The sequence below is a fragment of the Salvelinus alpinus genome, chromosome 31 (genome assembly GCF_045679555.1).
Source record: "Salvelinus alpinus chromosome 31, SLU_Salpinus.1, whole genome shotgun sequence".
In the NCBI taxonomy this organism is placed as follows: domain Eukaryota; kingdom Metazoa; phylum Chordata; class Actinopteri; order Salmoniformes; family Salmonidae; genus Salvelinus; species Salvelinus alpinus.
The window spans coordinates 21,588,686-21,608,099 of NC_092116.1; the positions used below are offsets into that span (position 1 = coordinate 21,588,686).

The following is a 19,414-nucleotide window of genomic DNA, read 5'->3' on the forward strand; positions in this document are numbered from 1 at the left end:
TGTGTCTGATAAATGACTATAATTTAATGTAAGCGGTTTTTCAAGCCATGTCATGTTTGCTGAAATCCTGCATCTACTAGCACTCACTTCTGTCATCATGAAGTGATTTAAGAGGCTAGTTAAGGATCATATCACTTCTACCTTACCTTGACACCCTAGACCCACTTAATCTGCTAACCACCCCAAAAGATCCACAGAAGACGCAATCGCCATCGCACTGCACATTACCCTATCCCAACTGGACAAGAGGAAAACGTGCGTCAGAATGCTGTTCATTGACTACAGCTCAGCCTTCAACACCATAGTACCCTCCAAGCTCATCATTAAGCTTGCGGCCCTGGGTTTGAACTCTGCCCTGTGTAACTGGGTCCTGGACTTCCTGAAGGGCAGCCCCCAGGTGGTGAAGGTAGGAAACCACACCTCCACTTCGCTGATCCACAACACAAGTGCTCAGCCCCCTCCTGTACTCCCTGTTCACACATGACTGCGTGGCCACGCATGCCTCCAACTCAATCATCAAGTTTGCAGACGACACAACAGTAGTAGGCCAACGATGACAAGACAGCCTACAGGGAGGAGGTGAGGGCCCTGGCAGAGTGGTGTCAGGAAAATAACCTTATAACAATACGAAGGAGCTGATTGTGGACTTCACAAAAAGTAGAGGGAGCATACCCCATCCACATCGACGGGACCGCATTGGAGAAGGTGGAAAGCTTCAAATTCCTTGGTGTACACATCACTGACAATCTGAGTTGGTCTACCCACACAGACACTGTGGTGAAGAAGGCGCAACAGCGCCTCTTCAACCTCAGGAGACTGAAAAGATTTGGCTTGGCCCCTAAGACCCTCAGAAACTATTACAGATGCACATTTGAGAGCATCCTGTCAGGCTGTATCACCGCTTCGTACGGCAGCTGCACCGCCCGCAACCGCAGGGCTCTCCAGAGGGTGGCACGGTCTGCCCAATGCATCACCCTGCCTGCCCTCCAGGACACCTACATCACCCGATGTCACAGGAAGGCCAAAAATACCATCAAGGACATCCAATAACTGAGCCACGGCCTGTTCATCCAGCTTACATCCTGAAGGCGAGGTCAGTACAGGTGCATCAACGCTGGGACCAAGAGACTGAAAAACAGCTTCTATCTCAAGGCCATCAGACCGTTAAATAGCCATCACTAGCCAGCTACCACCTGGTTACTTAACCCTGTACCTTAGAGGCTGCTGCCCTATACACATAGACATGGAATCACTGCCACTTTAATAATGGATCACTAGTCACTTTAATAATGTTTACATACTGCTTTACTCATCTCATATGTATATAATGTATTCTATTGTATTTAGTAAATGCCACTCGGACATTGCTCGTCCTAATATTTAAATGTTTCTTAATTCCATTCTTTTACTTTTAGATTTGTGTGGATTGTTGTGAATTGTTAGATACTACTGTACTGTTGGAGTTCAGAACACAAGCATTTCGCTACACCCGCCTTAACATCTGCTAAATATTTGTATGTGACCAATACATTTGATTTACTCTAAATCAAGTTCTGTCTACAACCGTGTGTCCTCCTCATTCCCACACCTGGCTATGCTATTCCACAAAATCATGAAGCATATTTTCAATATGACTTATTTCTCTATTCGTAAAAATATGAACAGAAAAGCTCATTTTTACACCTCTTCACATTGAATGTGTGATGGGTCCGCACTCAAAAAGATATCACATAAAGCTTAGTTCATTTTTTATATATTGTTATTATTTTTACTACAACATGATAGCAGTACACAGACGTTTAGGCTTAACAGCCTTCTACAGTGTGTAGGTTCACAACTTTCTCAATCAGAAACAGTATTTATTACAGGGAAGACAGGTGAGTAAGTGGTGAGCAGCCGGTGCTTCTAATCAGCGTTGCGATTCATCAGCCAATCAGGGATGTGGCTCCACTGGTTTACCTTTATATGTGTTACCATCACAATGTCTGCGTTTCCACAGGAAGCCCAATTGTGATTTTTTTTCCACTAAATTGTCTTTTGACCAATCGCATCAGAACTATTTTTTCAAAGCTGATCTGATTGGTCAAAAGACCAATTAATACAAAATATCAGAATTGGGCTGCCCGTGTAAACGCAGCCAAAGAAATACCGAAATATAATAGCATAAATAGCATAAATTCTATTCAAAATATATGTGGACATTGTTATTGCATAAGAGTACACATTTCTTCACTTCTCTGGCTTAAGGTTTTCTAGAGGCATTCAAAACCCAACGCTCAGTTCCATATCAAATACTTGAAGTACTTAACTTGTACTTTCAGCTCCTAGTGGAGCGAATAGCCTTAAGGATCAGATACAGAGCATGTGTAAAACATCCTAATAAATCATATTTTCAGGACACAAAAACATTCATTAACGTATTTACATTAGCATTGATAAGTATATACTGGGATTGGATTGGAATAGTTTTATACTCTATATTATGTACATTTCAACAAGTAATAAAAAATAAACACTAACCAAAACATAATTGACAAGAGAAAAGATACATACATATATATGAATAAATATGCACGACTACAGTATATAACAAAATACTGTGTTATTGAACAAAAATGGCCAAATCAATAAAATGTTGAACTTGGCTGTAAAGTCCTCCTTTGGTAGCTCAGCAGGTTTAAGGCAGAAGGTTGAAGAGGTTCCAACAGACCAACGTCATCAACAGGCCTGGAAAAACAAAGAAACAAACAAGAAAACCATGGTTACTTTCAACAGGACTTTTCAACACTGACACCTACTGGTTGAGTCAAGTCGTCATCAACAGGCTCAACAGCATTTAATCCTACAGACTACAGTGCAATGACCACAGTCCACAATGACCACAGTCCACAATGACCACAGTCCACAATGACCACAGTCCACAATGACCGCAGTCCACAATGACCACAGGCCACAATGACCACAGTCCACAATGACCACAGGCCACAATGACCACACTGCACAATGACCACAGTCCACAATGACCACACTGCACAATGACCACACAGTACAATGACCGAAGTCCACAATGACCACACTGCACAATGACCACACTGCACAATGACCACACTGTACAATGACCACACTGTACAATGACCACACTGCACAATGACCACACTGCACAATGACCACACTGCACAATGACCACACAGTACAATGACCACACTGTACAATGACCACAGTCCACAATGACCACACTGTACAATGACCACAATGCACAATGACCACACTGCACAATGACCACACTGTACAATGACCACACTGTACAATGACCACACTGTACAATGACCACAGTCCACAATGACCACACTGCACAATGACCACACTGTACAATGACCACACTGTACAATGACCACACTGCACAATGACCACACTGCACAATGACCACACTGTACAATGACCACACTGTACAATGACCACAATGCACAATGACCACACTGTACAATGACCACACTGCACAATGACCACACTGTACAATGACCACAGTCCACAATGACCAATGTGCACAATGACCACACTGTACAATGACCACCCTGCACAATGACCACACTGTACAATGACCACACAGTACAATGACCACAATGCACAATGACCACAGTGCAAAATGACCACAGTGCAAATGACCACACTGTACAATGACCACACAGCATAGTGACCACACTGTCCAATGACCACAGTCCTCACTGACCACAGTCCTCAATGACCAAATCAAATCAAGTTTATTTTATATAGCCCTTCGTACATCAGCTAATATCTCGAAGTGCTGTACAGAAACCCAGCCTAAAACCCCAAACAGCAAGCAATGCAGGTGTAGAAGCACGGTGTCTGGGAAAAACTCCCTAGAAAGGCCAAAACCTAGGAGGAAACCTAGAGAGGAACCAGGCTATGAGGGGTGGCCAGTCCTCTTCTGGCTGTGCCGGGTGGAGATTATAACAGAACATGGCCAAGATGTTCAAAATGTTCATAAATGACCAGCATGGTCAAATAATAATCAGGAATAAATGTCAGTTGGCTTTTCATAGCCGATCATTAAGAGTCGAAAACAGCAGGTCTGGGACAGGTAGCACGTCCGGTGGACAGGTCAGGGTTCCATAACCGCAGGCAGAACAGTTGAAACTGGAACAGCAGCAAGGCCAGGTGGACTGGGGACAGCAAGGAGTCATCATGCCCGGTCGTCCTGACGTCCTGACTACAGTCCTCAATGACCACAGTCCTCAATGACCACAGTGCGCAATGACCACAGTGCGTAATGACCACACTGCACGATGACCACAGTCCACAATGACCACAGTCCACAATGACCACAGCCCACAATGACCACAGCCCACAATGACCACATAGCACAATGACCACAGAGTACAATGACCACACAGCATAGTGACCACACTGTTCAATGACCACAATGTTCAATGATCACAGTCCACAATGACCAAACTGCACAATGACCACATTCTACAATGACCACAGTCTACAATGACCACAATCTACAATGACCACCCTCCACAATGACCACCCTGCACAATGACCACAGTCCACAATGACCACAGTGCACAATGACCACAGTGCATGATAAATGACCAAATGTTGACTTCACTCACCGTGAAAAAGGGGTTTCCCACAGCTTGAGGAAACCTGACTGGAGAGGCCTGTCAAAAGTGTGATGGAGGGAGAGCCAAGATCACCTGCAGGAGAAGAACAACACATTTTACAAAGTTACAGAACACTTCCTCTTTCCTAGGTGTGTACAGTATGTGTGTATATGTATGTGTGTGTGTGTGTGTGTGTTTATGTCTGTGTGTTTATGTCTGTGTGTTTATGTGTGTGTGTATTTTTGTGTGTGTGTGTGTATATGTGTGTGTGTGTATATGTGTGTGTGTGTGTGTGTATATGTGTGTGTGTGTATATGTGTGTGTGTACGAGCACTCCTGCATTATGCAAAAACAGTTGTGTTATCATAGTCAGCAAATGTACATTTTAAATAGCATTTGATGGTAGACATAAAAGCATTTATTTAAGAAGATGCACTCCTGAATCTTACCATTATCCCCAACAGATCCCCGGACAAAGAACACTTTTTGAAGACCAGTATCTATTACACGTCTGGGCGTTAGGGTCAAGGTTTTGAGCAAAAGTGGAGCCAAATTATCAGGGATGATGAAACTAAATTGGTTTATTTTTATATTAGGATCATAAGCAAGTTCTTTGTCCGTCACTTCCACCTGAAAGAAAAGTATGAAATAATCAAACTATTATATAATGTTAGTTCAAACAGGACTGTCTGTTGCACCCGAGGAGAATGAATCCATCGTATCGGTAATTGGTAATATCACTAGAGACTTAAACTTACTTGTGTTTTGTTGATAAATGTGGCTCCATTGTACAAGGCCTTTTCAACTGTAAATGTTCCATTTTCATACACAACAATCATTGACTCATTGGACTGAAAAAAGATCAACAATATTTAACATCAGCAAGTTCATCAGATTTTGTTGTTGTAATGAATGAAGTATGTTTTGGTGATGAATGGAGAGGTTCCTGTAATGTCTAAGTATCTGATTTTTAAAAGGTTGATATGGGTTGCCATACACAAGGTCAGTGGTTTGAATCCCTTCCTAACCTTAACAAATTAGAATGACTTGCCTTAATTTAACCAATCCCTAAACATACGTGCTTAAACTTTACACCTTCATTGCAGTTCTTCAAGTAAAATGAAATAAGGAAAACTGGATGTGTTGTGTTACCTTGATTTGATTAGTTAGTATTTCACTGATGATCCCCAGGTATCCCTGAAGTGTCTCTGCAGGTGCACTAATCTCCACTATGTAAGGTGGGCTGGTTGTGACAGAGACGTAAGTGCAGTTCCTGGGGTCATCTCTAACATCGCAGCCCTTAGGTTCAGATAGGTGCTTTCTTTGTCTCAAACACTGTGTGGAAAACAGGCACTTAAACAAATATACAGTTGAAGTCGGAAGATGACATACACCTTAGCCAAATTCATTAAACAGTGTTTTTTACAATTCCTGACATTTAATCCTAGTAAAAAATCCCTGTCTTAGGTCAGTTAGGATTCCCACTTTATTTTAAGAATGTGAAATGTCAGAATAATAGAGTGATTTATTTCAGCTTTTATTTCTTTCATCACATTCCCAGTGGGTCAGCAGTTTACATACACTCAATTAGTATTTGGTAGCATTGCCTTTAAAATGTTTAACTTGGGTCAAATGTTTCGGGTAGCCTTCCACAAGCTTCCCACAATAAGTTGGGTGAATTTTGGCCCATTCCTCCTGACAGAGCTGGTGTAACTGAGTCAGGTTTGTAGGCCTCCTTGCTCGCACACGCTTTTTCAGTTCTGCCCACAAATTTTCTATAGCATTGAGGTCAGGGCTTTGAGTAGGCCACTTCAATACCTTGACTTTGTTGTCCTTAAGCCATTGTGCCACAACTTTGGAAGTATGCTTGGGGTCATTGTCCATTTGGAAGACCCATTTGCGACCAAGCTTTATTTCCTGACTGATGTCTTGAGATGTTGCTTCAATATATCAGCATAATTTTCCTCCCCTCATGATTCCATCTATTTTGTGAAGTGCACCAGGCCCTCCTGCAGCAAAGCACCCACACAACATGATGCTGCCACCCCTGTGCTTCACGGTTGGGATGGTTTTATTCGGCTTGCAAGCCTCCCCCTTTTTCCTCCAAACATAAAGATGGTTATTATGTCCAAACAGTTCTATTTTGTTTCATCAGACCAGAGGACATGTCTCCGAAAAGGACAATCTTTGTCCCCATGTGCAGTTGCAAAACGTAGTCTGGCTTTTTTACCGCGGTTTTAGAGCAGTGGCTTCTTCCTTGCTGAGTGGCCTTTCAGGTTATGTTGATGTAGGACTCGATTTACTGTGGATATAGATACTTTTGTACCCGTTTCCTCCAGCATCTTCACAAGGTGCTTTGCTGTTGTTCTGGGATTGATTTGTACTTTTCGCACCAAAGTAGGTTCATCTCTAGGAGACAGAACGCGTCTCCATCCTGAGCGGTATAAAGACTGCGTGGTCCCATGGTGTTTATACTTGGGTACTATTGTTTGTACAGATGAACGTGGTACTTCAGGCATTTGGAAATTACTCCCAAGGAAGAACCAGACTTGTGGAGGTCTACAATTTATTTTCTGAGGTTGTGGCTGATTTCTTTTGATTTTCCCAAGATGTCAAACGAAGAGGCACTGAGTTTGAACGTAGGCCTTGCAATACATCCACAGGTACACCTACAATTTACTCAAATGATGTCAATTAGCCTATCAGAAGCTTCTAAAGAAATTACATCATTTTCTAGAATTTTCCAAACTGTTTAAAGGCACAGTCAACTTAGTGTATGTTAACTTCTGACCCACTGGAATTGTGATACAGTGAATTATAAGTGAAATAATCTGTCTGTTAATCAATAGGGGGTGCTGTTTACACTTTGTAGAATTTTTGTTCCCAAATTAAACTGCCTCGTACTCAATTCTTGCTCGTACAATATGCATATTATTATTACTTTTGGATAGAAAACACTCTTTAGTTTCTAAAACCGTTTGAATTATTTCTCTGAGTGAAACAGAACTCATTCTGCAGTACACTTCCTGTCAAGAAGTGAGATTTCTGAGATCGAGGTCTCTGTTCCAGGGTCGGTTTATAAATTCCCTTGTAAGCTATGGGGCTACATGCACTGCATACGCCTTCCCCTAGATGTCAGTAAGCGGTGAGACTTTGAATGGAGTGGATAGCACCATCTGGGGGAGTATAAAGCCTCTTGGAACGGAAGGACCAACCTTTTCGACGTGGCGCCTGACGCAGGAGGTACACCAGCATGGCGTCCTGAAAAGCTTTCGGTTTAGCAGTTCTATATCTCCGGCTCTGATTTAATTTGTTTTTTGTCTTAAAAACTTCATAAGGTAGTTAATTTAAACCGACTTATAGCAGTTTATATCAGTTTATTGCGATTTTCTGGAGTTTCTTTGTCAGGCGTTATCGCGAGTTGGGCACCTCTCCGGTACATCGGCGTTGGCAGCTAATTTCTACAGGAGTAGAGGACATCTTTCAACCAAAAGACGATTGTTCTGGACAAAGGACCACTTGCCCAAGATTCTGATGCAAGATCTTCCAAAAGTAAGAGCTATTTATGATGTTAATTCGTACTTCTGTGGAACAGTGTAAAATTATTAGTCCGCCATTAATTTCAGCATGGTCTCGCTGTAACGCACGCTGTATGTCGAGTAACGTTAATTTTAAAAATCTAACACAGCGGTTGCATTAAGAACTACTGTATCTTTCATTTGCTGTCCAACCTGTATTTTTTAGTCAAGTTTATGATTAGTTATCGATTAGATTAGGTGCCTCTCCAAGATGGCGCCGGCCAGATTGCCTGAAATGTTGCTACTAATCACATTGTATAACCACGATTTGTGCCACTAAATATGCATATTTTCGAACAAATCCTATATGCATTGTGTAATATGATGTTACAGGACTGTCATCTGATGAAGTATATGAAGGTTAGTCAAAAATTATATATCTTTTGCTGGTTTGTTAGGATCGCTAACCTTTGCTGCTGGTAAACGGCTTGTGTTTCTGGCTATTGTGGTAAGCTAATATAATGCTATATTGTGTTTTCGCTGTAAAACACTTAAAAAATCTGAAATATTGGCTGGATTCACAAGATGTTGGTCTTTCATTTGCTGTACGCTGTGTATTTTTCAGAAAAGTTTTATGATGAGTATTTAGGTATTTGACGTTGGTCTCTGTAATTATTCTGGCTGCTTCAGCACTATTTCAGATTGCAGCTGCAATGTAGAACTGTGATTTATACCTGAAATGTGCACATTTTTCTAACAAAACATATGCTATACAATATATATGTTATCAGACTGTCATCTGATGAAGTTGTTTCTTGGTTAGTGGCTATTTATATCTTTATTTGGTCGAAATTGTGATAGCTACCTATGCAGGGAAAAAAGTTGTGTCTTTTGCTATCGTGGTTAGCTAATAGATTTACATATTGTGTCTTCCCTGTAAAACATTTTAAAAATCAGAAATGATGGCTGGATTCACAAGATGTGTATCTTTCATCTGGTGTCTTGGACTTGTAATTTAATGATATTTAGATGCTAGTATTTACTTGTGACGCTATGCTAGGCTATGCTAGTCAGCTTTTTTACTGATGGGGGTGCTCCCGGATCCGGGATTGGGACCAATTAGAAGTTAACAATTGCTGGAAAAATTACTTGTGTCATGCACAAAGTAGATGTCCTAACCGACTTGCCAAAACTATAGTTTGTTAACAAGAAAGTTGTGGAATGGTTGAAAAATGAGTTATAAAGACTCCAACATAAATGTATGTAAACTTCCGACTTCAACTGTACTACAAAAAAGATAAAGCGCTCACTTTTTTGTTTAAAATGTATATAAATAGCTGAGGTGTACTATACTCACTTTTGAGGACACAAGCTCAATTACATAGTACAAGTAATATGAAAATAATAAATATCATATTCAATAATTTTCCTATTCAACAAAAGTGGGTGAATCGGGCTTGAAATAATGTAAATGTTTTTTAAATATAGTAGCAATCAAATTCTAAAGAACTTACTATTTCATTTCACCTTTCTTATAACTGTCAAATAAAAATGATTACTTAGTGACAGTGCAAGATTGGCACCATTTCATACTACTGATGAAAGAAAATATTCTGTCCTGCGTCCTCTGAGCGACACAGAGTCACGATTCAAATACCTGCCGACTCGTTACAACCTTGGCTTTAAGCACAACATTTTCATCCCTGTGTGACAAAGTTAAAGTGGTCTTTTTTAAATTCTACGAAATGAAACTTTTTCATGTTGGGAACTGTAAATCTGAGATCAATATTGCTGTATTCTCTAGACCACCCATTCATATGCCTGATCGCAAGAGGGACTCCGATGCTAATAGCCAGAGGAAATTGATCCCTTGTCTGGATAGGCCAGAAAATGTGACAGTTTACCTCTTATGCAAATGAGGTATCCGATTGCAAACTCTCCATCTCACCTTCTCGCAGGCAGCAACAACTGAATGGGGAGACTCAGCTGTTTCACTGAGCATAAAGCCGATATCACATGAAGCAATCTGGACTAAATGTATGTTGCTTGCAACAATGTTACATCGGTGTTTCTCTGTTTGTCACGTACCCCAAAAATTGCTTGCAACTTAGTTGCATCGCAAGAGATGGACTCAATCTTATTTAATACAACTTAGCATTTTTCCCCCTATTTAGGGGACTTGACATCGAAAAGGTTTTAAAGCTATTTAATTTTCAGAAAGGTTGTCACAATAACTCGTCATGTGACTTTAGAGGATTGTGGGTAATTCAAAGTTTTTGACTTTATGTTATCTTACACAATTTTGTATGCATGTCTGCAGAAAGAGAAGAAAATTTTGATATTTGTATTAAGTACTTTGTTATATTTTCTGTAATGGATCATGATGATCAGGTTTAAAAACCGCTGTGAAAATTGACTTTTGAATTACAAGAGACCACACCAGCAAATCTGCTGTATTCTGCATCTCTTGACATTAGACTCTATTGCTGAGTTTTGCTACATGTTGGCAGCTACAGTATATCTCCTCTAAGTCATGATGGAATTAGCACTACACTCAACAATGCCTGCTAAATTGAATTAAAATAGTACAAGTACTATGTATCTATACTTGTGTCTGAGGACATTACCGTAAGTCTAAGAGGAGTTGTAGCAGTAGTTGGAGTTGTTGATGTATTAGGAGTCATAGGAGTAGGACTAGGAGTAGCAGATGTAGCAGTAAGAGCCATTGTTGTGCTGTTCAGAGCTGTTTGGGATAGGTCCAGTAGATGTTCTGTTAGGAGCTGTAGTTGTTGTAGTGGGAGCTGTAGTTGTTGTAGTGGGACCTGTAGTTGTTGTGTTAGGAGCTGTAGTTGTTGTATTAGGAGCCGTAGTTGAGCAATAGTTGTTGTTGTAGTAGGAGCTGTAGTTGTACTATGACCTGTAGTTGTTGTACTAGGACCTGTAGTTGTTATACTAGGAGCTGTAGTTGTTGTATAATGAGCTGTAGTTGTTGTATTAGGAGTTGGAGTTGTTGTACTAGGACCTGTAGTTGTTGTACTAGGACCTGTAGTTGTTGTACTAGGACCTGTAGTTGTTGTACTAGGAGCTGTAGTTGTTGTATAAGGAGCTGTAGTTGTTGTATTAGGAGCAGTAGTTGTTGTAGTAGGAGCAAGAGTTGGTGTTGTTTGAGCTCTTGTAGTGGTGACAACTGAGGACAGTCGTTTTACTGTCACGCTAGGCACTGCAATCCAAAATACCCTGGAGGTCTGCATAAATGTTGACCTTGAAGAGGAAGACAGATAATAGTACCAATATTAGACTGCACAAAAAAAATCCTGCAACGTTCTCAAATTACCCATGTTATTCAAAATCCATTGGTTGTAGGATTCCCAGTGCTCATTCAATCCTGATTCTGCAGATCATCCATTTCTGGAAATCCTGAGAGTTATCGGAACATTTCTGGAATTTTGCAAACCAGGGCAAACATTTAGAAGGGAATCACTGGGTAAAACTAGTTTAATCAACGTTTTTTCTCGTAATTTCAACCCCAAATATCTATGTGATGACATTGCATCCTCATTGAAAACTGAAAGGGTTTGGAGCAAGTAATCAACGTAAGGTCTTTTCTACTACTCAACCAACGGTAAATGAAATCTAGATGCTGAACTGATGTCTGTGCCGTTGGTTCATGCAACAAAATGTTTTTATACTACAAATAGATATATAGTAGCCTCATGCCTTCAATAGGCATGGCACCTCTGCAAACATTTTTGACAAAATATATGTGATTTCAGTTGCGTCCTACAGAAAAATCATGTAAAAAAGAACTGTGTTGTGTTTGTGATGGCTTTATACAGAGACTATGGTTGCCAAATTCCAGTAACTTCCAAACAGGATTTCTGGAAAACCTGGGAATTTGGAGAAAGTTACTGTAAATGTACAACTCTAGTAGAGACTCACTTGACTACGATGTTGCCCAATGAGGCTGAGGATGGTGATGTCCAGGTGACTGTTACTGATGATTTAGCCTGGTTGTTGCTTTGACTCACCCCAGAGGCCTAACAGTAAAATAACAGGTAAAGCCAATCAATAAAGAACAATGACTTTGGTACATTGATGTAAGGTAAGGCACTGATCATTTCTTATTGGTGGTTCTAGCTATAGTACGTAAAGGTAACAGACTCTTGTCTAGGGTTGAAAATTTACGTTAACTTGCCAAAAATACCCAGGTTTCAAGCAGTAAATCTGGAATCCACGAACTAGATTTCTGGAAACCTTGTAATTTTGGGAAGTTACCAGAATTGTTGCAACCCTAGTTTTCAGCACTGTGTAGCCTGACCAGTAAAAACTCTCCTATTAGTGGGCTCAAGTCAGTTTGATTTTATTTTAAATATTGATGAGTCAATATAATCCAATAAGTCAGTAGGTAAATTGGTAACAGTGAAGACTATTGTAACGATCGTTGTATTGTGGAAGAGAGGAGGACCAAAGTGCAGTGTGGTGCGTATCCATAATTTATTAGAATACTTCTCAATAATAACAAAAACAATAAACAGACGAAAAACCAACGACGCTACAGTCCCGAACTAGTGAACACAGAAAAAAAACAGGAATACACGAACAGGAACAATCACCCACAAACAAACAGTGAAAACAGGCTACCTTAATATGGTTCCCAATCAGAGACAATGACAAACACCTGCCTCTGATTGAGAACCATATTAGGCCAAACAACAAACCCAACATAGACACAGAAAACATAGAATGCCCACCCAGCTCACGTCCTGACCAACTAAACAAAGACTAAACAAAGGAAATAAGTGGACTAAACAAAGGTGGACATCTGTCCACGGTGGCGGCTCTGGCGCTGGACGTGGCCCCTACCCCACCATAGTTAATTCCCGCTTCCGTGGCCTCCTCTTAACGGCGACCCTCCAAATTAACCCCACTGGACTGATGGGCGCCTCTGGACTGAGGGGCAGCTCCGGACTGAGGGTCAGCTCCGGACTGACTGACGGCTCTGGCCGGTCCTGGCTGACTTACGACTCTGGCCGGTCCTGGCTGACTGACGGCTCTGGCCGGTCCTGGCTGGCGGACGGCTCTGGCCGGTCCTGGCTGGCGTACGGCTCTGGCCGTTCCTGGCTGGCGGACGGCTCTGGCCGGTCCTGACTGGCGGGCGGCTCTGGCGGCTCCTGACTGGCGGGCGGCTCTGGCGGCTCCTGACTGGCGGGCGGCTCTTGCCACTCCTGACTGGTGGGCGGCTCTGGCGGCTCCTGACTGGCGGGCGGCTCTGGCGGCTCCTGACTGGCGGGCGGCTCTGGCGGCTCCTGACTGGCGGGCGGCTCTGGCGGCTCCTGACTGGCGGGCGGCTCTGTTGGCTCCTGACGGCTCCTGACTGGCGGGCGGCTCTGGCGGCTCCTGACGGCTCCTGACTGGCGGGTGGCTCTGGCGGCTCCTGACTGGCGGGCGGCTCTGGCGGCTCCTGACTGGCGGGCGGCTCTGGCAGCTCCTGACTGGCGGGCGGCTCTGGCGGCTCCTGACTGGCGGGCGGCTCTGGCGGCTCAGGACAGACGGGCGGCTCTGTCGGCTCCTGACTGGCGGGCGACAGACGGGCGGCTCTGACGGCTCAGGACAGACGGACGGCTCAGGACAGACGGGCGGCTCTGACGGCTCAAGACAGACGGGCGGCTCTGACGGCTCAGGACAGACGGGCGGCTCTGACGGCTCAGGACAGACGGGCGGCTCTGACAGCTCAGGACAGACGGGCGGCTCTGACGGCTCAGGACCGACGGGTGGCTCAGGACAGACGTGCGGCTCTGACGGCTCAGGACAGATGGGCGGCTCTGACGGCTCAGGACAGACGGGTGGCTCTGACGGCTCAGGACAGACGGGCGGCTCTGACGGTGCTGGGCAGACGGGCGGCTCTGACGGCGCTGGGCAGACGGGCGGCTCTGACGGCGCTGGGCAGACGGACGGCGCAGGCGGCGCTGGGCAGACGGACAGCTCAGACGGCGCTGGGCAGACAGGCAGCGCAGGCGGCGCTGGGCAGACGGGCAGCGCAGGTGGCGATGGGCAGACGGGCAGCGCTGGGCAGACGGGCACACCTGTAGGGAGGAGACGGAGAGACAGCCTGGTGCGTGGGGCTGCCACAGGACCCACCAGGCTGGGGAGACCTACAGGAGGCTTGGTGTTAGCAGGTGGCACCTGAAGGACCGGGCTGTGGGGGAGCACTGGAGCTCTGGTGCGCAGTCTTGGCACCACTCCCCCAGGCTGGATAACTACTCTAGCCCGGACCCTCCAGAGTGCAGGCACAGGTTGAACCGGGCTGTGGGTGAGCACTGGAGATCTAGTGCCTACTACGCGCAGCTCTCCCTTAGGCTCCACTCCCACATTTGCCCGATACGAGCGGAGCGCAGGCATAGGACGCACTGCACCCTCCCAGCTCCCCGGAGACACAGCACGCAGAGCCGGCGCAGGATACCCTGGACCGAAACGGCGTACCGGAGACCAGACACGCTGAGCAGGCACAATACGCCCTGGCTGGATGCCCACACTCGCATGACACTTTCGGGGGGCTGCCCTATAGCGCACCGGGCTATGGGCACGTACTGGCGACACCGTGCGCTTAACCGCATAACATGGTGCCTGACCAGTAATGCGCTGCTTATAATAAGCACGAGGAGTGAGCTCAGGTCTGCTACCTGGCTTAGCAACACTCCCCGTGTGCCCCCCCCCAAAATTTGGGGGCTGCCTCTCGTACCTGTCGCGCTGCCGTGCTGCCTCCTCATATCGCTGGCTCCTCTCCCCGGCTGCCTCTCGTACCTGTCGCGCTGCCGTGCTGCCTCCTCATATCGCTGGCTCCTCTCTCCGGCTGCCTCTCGTACCTGTCGCGCTGCCGTGCTGCCTCCTCATATCGCTGGCTCCTCTCCCCGGCTGCCTCTGCTCTTCTAGCTGCCTCCACCTGTTCCCATGGGAGGCGATCCCTTCCAGCCAGGATCTCCTCCCATGTGTAGCAACCTTTGCCTTCCAAAACGTCTTCCCATGTCCATTCCTCCCTCTTGCGCTGCTCTTGCTGCCGCTGCCTGTTACCACGATGCTTGGTCCTTTTGTGGTGGGTGATTCTGTAACGATCGTCATATTGTGGAGGAGAGGAGAACCAAAGCGCAGCGTGGTGCGTATCCATAATTTATTAGAATACTTCTCAATAATAACAAAAACTATAAACAGACGAAAAACCAACGACGCTACAGTCCCGAACTAGTGAATACAGAAAAAAAACAGGAACACACGAACAGGAACAATCACCCACAAACAAACAGTGAAAACAGGCTACCTTAATATGGTTCCCAATCAGAGACAATGACAAACAATGACAAACCTGCCTCTGATTGAGAACCATATTAGGCCAAACAACAAACCGAACATAGAAACACAAAACATAGAATGCCCACCCAGCTCACGTCCTGACCAACTAAACAAAGACTAAACAAAGGAAATAAGGTCAGGAACGTGACAACTATGGCCAGAATGTCCTGTGCTGTATTGTAACTAGGGTTGCAAAATTCCAGAAACTCTCTGAAAATATCCCAGGTTTTCCAGAAATCCCAGTTGGAGGATCTCATGATTCAGGAGGGTAGGAGCAGGGTGGGAATCCTCCAACTGGGAAAGTTTCAGGAATTTTACAACCCTAACAGTAACTCACTGCGATCCCATTGCAAGGCACAAGAACGATCCCAGTCCCACTGCCGAGAGAGAACGTTCCCACAGCGGTGTTCTGTCCTTCCTCATGGGCCTCCAGAAGAAACCCTTTAAAGGTGATGGTTCCTGACAGAGTCACTGAGAAAGAGAGAGAGGGAGAAAGGGAGGGAGTGAAATGGAGAGAAATTTAAAAAGGGAGAGAGAAGGAGAAAGAAAGAGATATTGAGTGCTAAAACGCTGGATGACATGTCTTTGGACTAAGTCATGATTCCCTGCCTCTTAGCAATCTTATATTGTCACGTTAACTGTGCTGAAATATCCTATGTGAAAAGTTAATGTCTGAGCAGGGATGGACTGCCAAAGGTCAATTCTGGTAAATGGGCTATCTCAAATAAAATCAAACTTTATTTGTGACATGTGCCGAATACAACAAGTGTAGACTTTACCGTGACATGCTTACTTACAAGCCCTTAACCAACAATGCAGTTCAAGAAGAAGAAAATATTTAACAAGTAGACTAAAAATAAACGTAATAACAAAAAGTAACACAATAAGCCCTGTTAAAATGTTTATTTAAATTCTCACAAAATTAACATTTTTTGCAGGTGCCTCAAGGAATGAAATGGGTTGTGTATTAGAAATGTCCAGACAGATTACTGTTCCACCTCCGTTCCTTCATCTGAGCCAATACAGTATGGATCGGGTAAGCCTAATAGTGTGCTTCTACCATCTTGGTGACTCACCTTGGATGGTGTCTCTTGGCTGGTAGGTGGTCTGGTTGACAGTGACAGTGTATGGTGAGGAAGAGCTCTGCCCTGTGCTGCCATGAAAACTATTACCAGGTAGCATTGAGCCACACTGAGAAGCAATGGAAGATCCTCCCCCACTGAAACCCTCCACTTGTAAAGCAGTCAGAGAGAGGAGAAGGCAGAGAAAACCCACCATTTCTCTGTATAGCAGATGTGTGTGTGTGTGTGTGTGTGTGTGTGTGTGTGTGTGTGTGTGTGTGTGTGTGTGTGTGTGTGTGTGCGTGTGTGTGTGTGTGTGTGTGTGTGTGTGTGTGTGTGTGTGTGTGTGTGTGTGTGTGTGTGTGTGTGTGTGTGTGTGTGTGTGTGTGTGTGTGTGTGTGTGTGTGTGTGTGTGTGTGTGCGAGAGAGAGAGAGAGAGAGAGAGAGAGAGAGAGAGAGAGAGAGAGAGAGAGAGAGAGAGAGAGAGAGAGAGAGAGAGAGAGAGAGAGAGAGAGAGAGAGAGAGAGAGAGAGAGAGAGAACAAGAGTTAGGAGATAGAAAAAACAGGATAAATAAATCCATTTACAAAGACACATCCATAAATTATAATATTTCTAATGATATTATAGCCATTTTGTAACTACAAACATACAGTTATAGGTAATGAACAGTTGCCCGGTCAATACAGACAATGGAACTCAAACACCTGTGGAAATATAAACTCTGACCTTTTGTCATTGAAATTCTCTTGTTTAGACAGAACGTTTATTAACAGCAGTAACAACTTTATAACTAGTCATAATTACACTGTAATAATAATTAAGTTTAAATAACAAATCTACAATGTTAACATATAAAGGTAGGGGAAAACCCCTGGAATGATCTTAATGTAAGAGCATACATGAGCCTCCATGTTAGAAGATATTGAAACAAATATCCAGTCTTGTTCAATAGAACTTCATCCAAAAGAAAGACAAGTATTCAGGTGAATTGTTTGGTGCCAAATTATGTATTAGGCTTTTTATTATCTGTCTCTAGCATGACGTCTTAAACCCTAATTTCTAATGTTACTGAGGACAATTATTATTATTGCTATTAAAACAACAAAAATACATTCCAAAGACAATGTGAATGGGTGCTCGCATCAGTGGGAGCACTCGTCCCCACCTGCCTAAGATGCCGGGATGGCGAAGTCCCCTGCCCAAAGGGATTTTCCAGGGCGGGAAGGACCAAGCCCTGCCTGATGCCCAGGCTGGTATGGAAGCGAGCACACCCATATGTCACGCCCTGATTAGTTTCAACTGTCTTGTGCTTGTCTCCACCCCCCTCCAGGTGTTGCTCGTCTTCCCCATTATCCCTTGTGTATTTATACCTGTGTTCTCTGTCTGTCTGTGCCAGTTCGTCTTGTTTGTTCAAGCTTACCATCGTTTGTCCTGTCAGCGCCTGTCTTTTCCTAGTCTCTCTTTTTCTCATCCTCCTGGTTTTTGACCCTTGCCTGTCCTGAACCTGTACCCGCCCGTCCCTGACTCTGAGCCTGCATGCCCCTGACTCTGAGCCTGCCTGTCCCTGACTCTGAGCCTGCCTGCCGTCCTGTACCTTGCTCCTGCCCTGGATTATCGACCCCTGCCTGCCTTGACCTGTCGTTTGCCTGTCCCTGTGTTACGATAAACATTGTTACTTCACACCGTCTGCACTTGGGTTTTACCTTGATTCCTGATACCATAAACACCACGACCAGCACACACACCTCTCAGACCGTGAAACCAAAACACAAAACATATATAACTAAACACACAATCTCACCCTGATCGGAGGAGCTCAAACATTCATACTGTTTATGTATCTATTCCAACACTCATTAATTCCAACCTTCAGACAGTCACAGATCAACCCATCTTTCCCAGTAAATCATCATCCTACCATTTTCTCCTGCAACACTTCCCTCCATTCACTAGTGACTGACAATTATTTGTTAGTGTTATTAACATAGGCCTGTTAAATAGTTAGTAGTGTAAGTAGTTCATGAAAAGATAAAACATGGCTTACCAGGTTGATTTAACTTCAGCTAGACGAGTGTTGAATTGAACTGTTTCAAGGACGTGATATACAACTGAGTGTGAATCAGAGCTTGGCACACAGAGACCATATATATCAGGTCCCACGTCATGGTAACTGTCACGCCCTGACCTTAGGTTTCTATGTTTTATGTATTATTTTAGTCAGGTCAGGGTGTGACGAGGGTGGGTATGCTTGTTTGTCCTGTCTAGGGTTTTTTGTATATCTAGGATGTTTGTTAGTCTAGGTTTATTATAGGTCTATGGTGGCCTGAATTGGTTCCCAATCAGAGACAGCTGTTTATCGTTGTCTCTGATTGGGGATCCTATTTAGGTTGCCATTTTCCTTTTAGGTTTTGTGGGTTATTGTCTATGTGTAGTTGCATGTCAGCACTCGGTTTAAATAGCTTATTTGTTGTTTTGTTAGTTTAGTGTTTATTAAAGAAGAATGTATTCAAATCACGCTGCGCCTTGGTCTCATCATTATGACGAACGTGACAGTAACAAAAATAAATACCTGTCTTCATCTACTTCTCAAGAACTCCACTTCCTTGTGACGTAATCACACACACACACACACACACACACACACACACACACACACACACACACACACACACACACACACACACACACACACACACACACACACACACACACACACACACACACACACACACACACACACACACACACACACACACACACACACACACACACTTGTTTGACATGTTTTGGAGTGCCCCTTGGCAAGGTTCCATAGCTGTGACATGACAATAAATGCTCATGTTCAAATATTACAGTAGATT

The 19,414-nt window shown here is 44.1% G+C and overlaps 1 protein-coding gene across 3 annotated transcripts; it reads right to left on the reverse strand.

Annotated features, from left to right (window-relative positions):
• Positions 1 to 1,741: 1,741 nt before the first annotated feature.
• Positions 1,742 to 18,666, reverse strand: LOC139561680 (uncharacterized). Of its 3 annotated transcripts, XM_071378926.1 has the most exons (11): positions 18,598 to 18,666; positions 16,567 to 16,772; positions 15,828 to 15,961; positions 12,086 to 12,183; positions 11,169 to 11,407; positions 10,774 to 11,045; positions 5,781 to 5,963; positions 5,387 to 5,479; positions 5,078 to 5,258; positions 4,638 to 4,721; positions 1,742 to 2,727 (listed from the first exon to the last, which is right to left on the reverse strand). In XM_071378926.1, the coding sequence occupies exons 2-11, from the start codon at positions 16,766 to 16,768 to the stop codon at positions 2,678 to 2,680; spliced, it is 1,536 nt and encodes a 511-aa protein (XP_071235027.1). In that variant the 5' UTR covers positions 16,769 to 16,772; positions 18,598 to 18,666; the 3' UTR covers positions 1,742 to 2,677. The 3 variants fall into 3 exon arrangements, 2 of the variants coding, with proteins under 2 accessions (XP_071235027.1, XP_071235026.1); XM_071378925.1 differs by having other exon boundaries at positions 10,774 to 11,407; XR_011672186.1 differs by lacking the exons at positions 5,078 to 5,258; positions 5,387 to 5,479 and having other exon boundaries at positions 10,774 to 11,407.
• Between the last annotated feature and the right edge of the window lie 748 nt (positions 18,667 to 19,414).

Excerpts from the sequence above, each read along its gene's own strand:
- LOC139561680 (XM_071378925.1), bottom strand. The coding sequence starts at position 16,768 with ATGGTGGGTTTTCTCTGCCTTCTCCTCTCTCTGACTGCTTTACAAGTG. Across the intron at positions 12,184-15,827 it reads TGCCTTGCAATGGGATCGCA|GCCTCTGGGGTGAGTCAAAG; the intron begins GTGAGTTACTGT and ends TTTTACTGTTAG. Across the intron at positions 5,259-5,386 it reads CATTTATCAACAAAACACAA|GTGGAAGTGACGGACAAAGA; the intron begins GTAAGTTTAAGT and ends CTTTTCTTTCAG.